General features: G+C 59.9%; 1 protein-coding gene across 9 annotated transcripts in view; it reads left to right on the plus strand.

Moving 5' to 3' along the window:
* LRRC8A (leucine rich repeat containing 8 VRAC subunit A) overlaps nt 1-7,514 on the plus strand; it is a 33,037-nt gene that overhangs the window by 24,233 nt on the left and 1,290 nt on the right. For 4 of the 9 annotated variants that reach the window (XM_005660499.4, XM_001928850.7, XM_084997374.1 and 1 more), the window contains one exon: nt 2,811-4,686. In XM_005660499.4, coding sequence (XP_005660556.1) covers nt 2,811-3,086 — 276 coding nt within the window. In that variant the 3' untranslated portion in view covers nt 3,087-4,686. Of the gene's footprint in view, nt 1-2,261; nt 4,687-7,514 lie in introns of those variants that run through there. The other 5 variants (XR_014828157.1, XR_014828140.1, XR_014828131.1 and 2 more) reach the window with 3 other exon arrangements.

Genomic DNA, 7,514 nt, shown 5'->3' on the forward strand with positions numbered 1-7,514 from the left:
GCCCTGGAATGTGGACTTTCCCCTGAGGCCAAGGCTGAGGCCATCCTGTTCTTCCCACTTGGTTTTGAGTATCCGTCTCCGTCCCTCTTCCTTGTGCTCTGACGACAAGGACTTGGCTCTTTCTTCCGGTGCCTGGTGTGGCGCGGAATGGTCACCCAGTTCCCGTTGTCTGAGTGATGAAGGAACGTGCTGCCCTGGGGTTTCGAGAGCTCGCTCTTGCTGCCGTGCTGGGGTGGCCGCGGGAAGAGGTCGGGAGCTGATAGAAAACCCTAGGGCAGCTCCCTGGCAAAGGCCCCTGGGGATGGACAGGTTGGGGGGAGATTTGGATGAATCCGCAGAGAATGGGTGGGATTGAATGGGGGGGGCCGGCATGGTCCGAGGTGACTGGAGCTTGCTCACTTGTCTGCCTGGGCGGCTGGGGTCACAGAGGCAGGCCGCAGGACGAGGTGAGGTTTTCAGAGAGGAGAGGGTGTGTCCCGTGTTGGGTGTCCGGGGCCCCCAGAGATCCAAGGGTCTGTGTCGAGTCAGCCCAAAGCTCACGAGTCATCCCCCGGGACTAGGGGTCATTGATGGGATGGGGCAGGAGGGTGGAGGGGGTGGGATCTGGCTTGCGCCTTTGGGACGGAGGGTCGAAGAGCAAGGCCAGGGCGGCATGTGTGGGCGAGCACCCCGCTGGGGGGCTGGCTGGAGGGAGAACAGCTGCAGGTCCAGTGGGTTAGGAGTGACTCTTGGTGGCTCTGGCCAGATTGTTTCCAGGATGAGCAGGGGCAGAAGCAGGACCACGGCGGCGGAGCAGAGAGGCGGCGTCTTTCCCGGTGGTGGGTCGGGAACATTGGCGAAGCTCTCGGGAAGGTGGTCTTTTTTCTCGAAGACTAGGTGGACTTGATGAGGAGCCAGGGCAGATGGGGCAGCTGCTGATGTCCCTGAGGAGGTGGCGGGGGGAGGGAGACCACGCCTCAGCGCAGGAGCACCCCTTGTGGGCAGGACGGAAGTGGCCTGGGTGCAGCCCTGAGCTGCTGAGAGCACCTGCTCCTGTCTGTGCGGCCTGGAGAGAGCTCACCGCTGGGCCAGGGCCTTGGGAGGGGGCAGCAGGGGGAGAGCGCCACGTGTCCTTGGCCCCGCCACGCCCTGGCCCCCGGCCGCTGTGTCATCAGAGGAGGCCGTGTTGGGCGCAGTGGGGTCTCCGGGAGGTTCTGGCCCCTCGGTCCTGCCAAGGGCCCTCTGACCTTGTCCCAGCCAATGAGGAAGCCACTCCTGTCCCATTCCTAACCCTGGGCACAACAGTGGTGGGTCTGGAGGCCCAGATCAGGAGTCTCCTTTGAAACATCCACAGTCTGCTTCACGGCGTGGCCCCTCCAGCCTCCGCCTCCACAGCAGGGAAGGGGCGGGGGCGTGTGTGACAGCCAGCTCTGCGCTGTTACTGTGCAATCTCCCCATCACCTTCCCATGGGCTCCGGCCTGGCTCCTGGCTCCTGCCCACCGGATCTGAAGGAGGTGGCGGTAGGAGCCCAAGCCGTAGCCGATTGCTCATGGTCAGGCGGGGAGGAAGCTGGCCTTTATAGGGCTCTGCCCGCGTGCCTGCCGACGCAGCAGGTCCCTCCTGGGCTGCAGCTCTTGTTCTTGCTCCACTGATGTTAGAGCACAGACCGTTAGACCAGCTTCTGATCTTGGCTCTACCGCTTCCCAGCTGTGAACCCCTTGGCAGGCTGGCTCCCTCAGGGCCTCCGTTATCCCATCTGTAGAATGGAGAGGTGCTTCCAGAGCCCTCACAGGTCATGCTCAGGGCTTAGGGAATGAACCTGCCCTGGAGTCAGCAGCACGTGGGTGTTGGCCTTTATTCAAGTTTTGCCAAATCAGAAGGAGGGTGCGCGTTTGAATGACCCACACTGGGCTCTCCACGCTGCAGATAAGGAGAGCTGTGACTGGACAGATAAGGAAATGAGGCCCAGGGAGGGGACGTGACAAGCTGGATTCTGACCCCTGCTGTGAACTCTCCCCAGTTCTCAGCAAGTTAGGGAGATGGAGTTTTCTGAGCAGACTGCTATGCTTTCATAAATTGTTCTGGGAGTTCCCCTCGTGGCTCAGTGGGTTACAAACCGGACGAGTATCCCCGAGGATGCGGGTTCCATCCCTGGCCTCGCTTAGTGGGTTAAGGATCCAGCATTGCCGTGAGCTGTGGTGTAGGTCGTACGCATGGCTTGGATTCCAAGTTGCTGTGGCTTGGCGTAGGCCGACAGCTGTAGCTCCGATTTGACCCCTAGCCTGGGAACCTCCATGTGCCGCGGGAGCGGCCCTACAAAGCAAAAAAATAAATAATTGAACAAATAAATTGTTCTTAAATCAGGAGAGACCGGCAACCTGGCTCCCGGTGAAGCCCGGGCAGCGGCAGAGAGGGTGGAGTGGGAGTGGTTGGCTGGTGTGACTTGCTTCCTTGGGTGCCATGTGCAGGGAGAGCGCGGGGAGCATGGCACACCCAGCCCTGCCCTCTCAATCTGCAATCTGGGGTGACAGGAGAGATCCCACTTTCAGCATGGGGGGTGGGGGGGGGGCGGTGCTGTTGGGGGCCAGGGTGCCATAGGTTTCCAGGAGATCAGGGAAGGCTTCCTGGAGGAATCGACTGCAGAGCTGAGACCTGAAGTCCAGACGGAAGTTAGCCAGATTTGCGCCCGGAGCGTGCTGGCACCTGGAGTCCGGGGTAGCTGAAATGGGCATCCGAGAAGGTGGCATTGGTGGCGGTGGGGAGCAGCCAGAGGCCGAGGCCCAGGCTGGCGCTGCCCCTGCCTCACTCAGCTCTCTGCTCCTTTCTCCAGATCGAGGCGCTGCCACCGGAGCTCTTCCAGTGCCGGAAGCTGCGGGCCCTGCACCTGGGCAACAACGTGCTGCAGTCGCTGCCCTCGCGGGTGGGCGAGCTGACCAGCCTGACCCAGATTGAGCTGCGGGGCAACCGGCTGGAGTGCCTGCCCGTGGAGCTGGGCGAGTGCCCCCTGCTCAAGCGCAGCGGCCTGGTGGTGGAGGAGGACCTGTTCAACACTCTGCCCCCTGAGGTGAAGGAGCGGCTCTGGAGGGCCGACAAGGAGCAGGCCTGAGCAAGGGCAGCGGGCGGGTGCCCAGCAGCGGGACCTCGGGGGAGGCCTCGGGCCCAGGAGCCCCGGGACAACCAGGCCTGCCCCTTGGCTGGGGCAGGGGCCTGGGCTGGACTGAGCTGGGCCGAGAGCAGACACGGCCCCTGAGGGGCTGGCCCCTTCTCCCTCTGGACACTCATGCCCCCAGGGCAGGCGCCTGCGGGGAAGATCAGAGACTGTAGATCAGAGACTGTAGTCCGTCTCCAGCACAGTATTTGGACAATCAGGCCCCAGAGGCCGAGCCGACGCCAGAGGTCCAGGGACCCCGACTCAGTTCTCGGTATTTATTTTCTCCCCGCTCCACCCGCGATAACTTATACATTCCTGAGAAAGTTCTGCTCCGAGGGGCAGGGTTCGAGGAAGGGTGGGCTGCATTTCCCTTTTCCTTTTTTTGGGTGATGCTGCCAGCATTTAGTGCCCATCCAGACTTGGCAGAGCGGTCCAGGGTGAGCCAGCTGGGGCACGTCACCACAGAGGTGGCAGGCTGGGCTCTGGTGGCCCAGCCCGTGGGAGAGCAGGCCACCCAGCGGAAAGGCCAGGCCTGGGGTTTGCCTCACCAGTTTAGATTTTTTTTTTTTAAGCAAAAAAAAAAAAAAAATTTTTTTTTAAAGCCTTGAATATCAATGGTTTGGGTATTAAAAAGAAAAAACTTTTAAAAAAAAAGGACACTAAAGGCCAGTGAGTTGGGGTCTCAGGGCGGGACAGCAGTTCCCCTTGAGCGGAGCAGCAGGACATTGAACCGTTTCCTTCCCCCCGGGGTCACGGGCTGCAGGATATCTTCCGAATCTGGGGGCCTGGGTCCAGGAGTCTGTTCCTCTCCCCGCCCAGGGCCGGGGTTCTTTTGTTTTGTTTTGTTTTCGGTGTCTTGTTTTCTTCCTCCTCCGTGCATCTTGGCAGGCTCGCACTTCTGTGGCCGTCGGCCAAGGGGAATGTTCGGGAGCTGCCAGGAAGGGAGGAGGCTCAGGCTGGCTAATCCCCGGATGAACGGTGCTCCATCGTCCCCGTCCCTCGTCCTCCGTGTCACAGTGTTCAGGAGCCCAGAGGAGCCACCTCACCGGAACTCTGCTTTCCCTCGTGTGGCATGTGTCTCCCCAGGGCCACGCCTCACCTCAGCTGCTGACGTCAGCCCTGTCACCACCTGACTCTGCGGAACAGACACTTGGAGGCAGGGTCGTGGGGCGGGCGGGGTGGGGGGTGTCGCCGCAGGGGGCGGGGGCAGGCTCCCCAGATTCTGGTTCCAGTTTCTGTCCCAGGCGCCTGGCGCACGCAGCCCACCCGGCGCCGGGTGGCAGGAAGCCAGCCCACTTCCGATCAGTCACCGGGGTCCCCGACCTTAGAAGGGTCCCCGCCCAGATCAGTCTCTCGGACACTAAGGCTCGTTTTAGCGTCTCTCGTCTTCACGATTATGTCCGTTTGTCCGTTTGTGTTTTCCGCGTCGTGTCATCAGATGTAACCCTCAGAAATAACGCACACTAGCCTCTGACAACCATGAAGCCATCCGTTACACGTGGGTCTGAACTTGTAGACTCGGTTCAACTATCAAATAAATCTATATCAGAAAGTAGCCTCTGGAGGTCCGCGTGGCACGGGGAGGCCTTCCCCCGGCTCTGAGGCCCGCTCGGCCCCGTGGACCAGTGTGTGGAGGGACGTTTATCGGGCGCCTGCTCGTCCTCCTGCCCCGAGAGGCCGTCTCCTCCTCAGAAGCAGCCCCTGGATGCAGCCGCATATGCCACGGGCCCCCCTGGGGTGGACTTGGGTGGGAGGGGGGGGCGGGCATGGACGGGAGCCAGTGGCCTCAGGTCCCTGTCCCAGCTCAGTCACCCCTGCGTGAAGCTGGGCGGGTGCCGTCCCCCCCGCGCCCTCCATGTGCCCACCTGTGCAGCAGCATTGCTGCTCTGCCCTCGTTGGTCCCTGGCACTCCCACAGCAGGGCTGACCATCACTGTGCCTGCCCGACTCAGCTCCCAGCCTCTTTGGGCTGGGGATGCTGAAGGTGCTGGCGTTGAGGGCAGCAGCTCGGGGAGGTGAGCAGAGGTGCCGTCAGATCCTCGCGCTGCCATTTATTCGATGCAGGGCCTCAGGTTCCTCATTTATAAAATCAGGATGGCCTCGGCAACCTCGCAGGATGTTTCTGAGACTCAGCTTCGTGAGACTGTTGCTGGTGGGTGCAGTTTGCAGCAGAAGGCCTGACTCCCGGTAGTAAATGATCGGTCTTCCTCCCAGACCAGTGAGCCTTGTGTTGGGCCCACATGGGCCCTGGGGCAGGGGTCTTTGGGTGAAGAAAAAAGGTAGCGTGTCTGACCTTGGCCTTAACTGTGAGGCCTTGGCTGCTTCTTGGGCACCTCTGTCCTTCCTCCCTACTGGGGACTTTGACCCTGCCAGGTGACCTCAAGACTGAGTCCAGAGTCCCTCCCTCTTCTGCCTCTGTCATGGGCTTTCTGACTGGGAGGCTGAGCAGTTGGGCCGAGACCCACTCTGACACCCCTCCTGTGTCTTAAGCATCGCGGTCTCCCTCTGCTCTCCGGCCTGGTGCCCCCACCAGTGCCCACGGCCCCACCCCCGCCTTGGGTGGTCCAGGGCCTGATCTGGAGCTGGTTAACTTTAGGGAAAAACCAGCGCCGTGGAAACACCGCCCACCCACTTCCCAAAGCCTGATCGGAGTGAATGAGCAAATCCAGCCCCTCCTTTCCTTCCCCGGACTCAGGGCTCTTCGTGCCACTTAAAGGCCAGTGGTGGCCTTTTCTCTCATTATAACAGCAGTTTGGAAAACTGGAGACGTTCAAACAATAATACCCTCACATTCCACCCAGAACAGCTCCTGCTAATACTTTGTGAACAGTCTGGGCACTTTTTTTTTCTTTGTTTCTTTTTAGGGCTGCACCTGTAGAATATGGAGGTTCCCAGGCTAGGGGTTGAATTGAAGCTGTAGCTGCCGGCCTACACCACAGCCACAGCAACACAGGATCTGACCTACACCGTGGCTCACAGCAACACCAGATCCTTAACCCGTTGAGCCAGGCCAGGGATGGAACCCGCATCCTTGTGGATCCTAGTCGCGTTTGTTACTACTGAGCCGTGTTGGGAACCCCTGTGGACACTTTCCAAGTGCACAGAAGGTACTTCTGTTATCCCCAAACTGCAGACGGGGAAGCAGGGCCCAGATGTAAAGCCCGGCTGCCTCACGTGGGGGTTCCCCAGGAGTTGCTGGCCCAGCGCTGGGGATGTTGGAAAGATGTTACCGGCATCTGGGTTCTTGTTCATGCAGCTGAAGAGTGAACTTTGCGAACACACAGGCAGCAAGCAAGCAAAGTCTTTATTGTAGGAAAACAAACAGCTCCCAGGACAGCTGGGAGGGGGGAGAAGAGCCCCTCCTCTCTATGGTCTTACAGGGGATTTTATTCCTTAAAGATGTGGGGGGGACCAACATGGGGTCCCGAAAGATCTGGTCTTCTGCCATTGGCCTTGCCCAGTTCAGTCCTTGTCCAATAGGGGTCTTAGGGGTGGAAATGTCCCGTAAGTCCCATGGTGTCTTTGCCCTTCTCTTCGTGTAGCCTGAGTCACAGGGGCCTAGAGGCTAAGGTCCTGGGCGTAGGTACACTCCCTGGAGGAAACAAGGCCTGTGGGGATGTTACTCCCTGGAGCCCTTAAGCCGCAAATGTTAATCAATAGACATATCCAAGAATGCAGCCAGGAGTTCCCTCGTGGCGCAGTGGTTAACGAATCCGACTAGGAACCATGAGGTTGTGGATTCGATCCCTGGCCTCACTCAGTGGGTTAATAAGGATCCGGCGTTGCCATGAGCTGTGGTGTAGGTCGCAGACGCGGCTCGGATCCCGCGTTGCTGTGGCTCTGGCGTAGGCCTGCGGCTACAGCTCCAATTAGACCCCTAGCCTGGGAATCTCCATATGTTGTGGGTGTGGCCCTAGGAAAGGCAAAAAGACAAAAAAAAAAAAAAAAAAAGAATGCATCCAAGCCCAGGCTCCTGCACTGACTACCTGCGTGATTATTCTGCCTCACTTGGGGCCCCTCGCTGTGCTCCTGGCACAGGTCAGTTGTCCCTCTGTGGGGCGATTGCATCCGAAGGGGCCCGGACAGCTGGGAACGCTCCCTGGAGGGAGCCGAGTCTTGGCTGTGTTTCCCCCAACAGTTCTGTCTCCCGCCCACCTTCCTCACCCAGCCTGTCCCCTGGGAGCCCCGCACCCCCCAGCCTGGGAAGCTGGGACCAAGCAAGCAGTGCGGTGGCCCAGAAGACACAACTTGATTCAGGGCCAAGGCCATGTCCCCACACTTGCTCCCGAGACACTGTGTCCCTTGGCCATTCAGAAGCATTATTTCAGGGAAGGACAGTGGCTGGTTTTCAGAAGCTGCAGCCAGAATGGCCCCGTCAGCTGCT

Source organism: Sus scrofa, chromosome 1 (genome assembly GCF_054392235.1).
Source record: "Sus scrofa isolate SSC_HxYL_T2T_F1_AM1 chromosome 1, Sscrofa_HxYL_maternal_Yorkshire_Landrace_v2.0, whole genome shotgun sequence".
NCBI classification, from domain to species: domain Eukaryota; kingdom Metazoa; phylum Chordata; class Mammalia; order Artiodactyla; family Suidae; genus Sus; species Sus scrofa.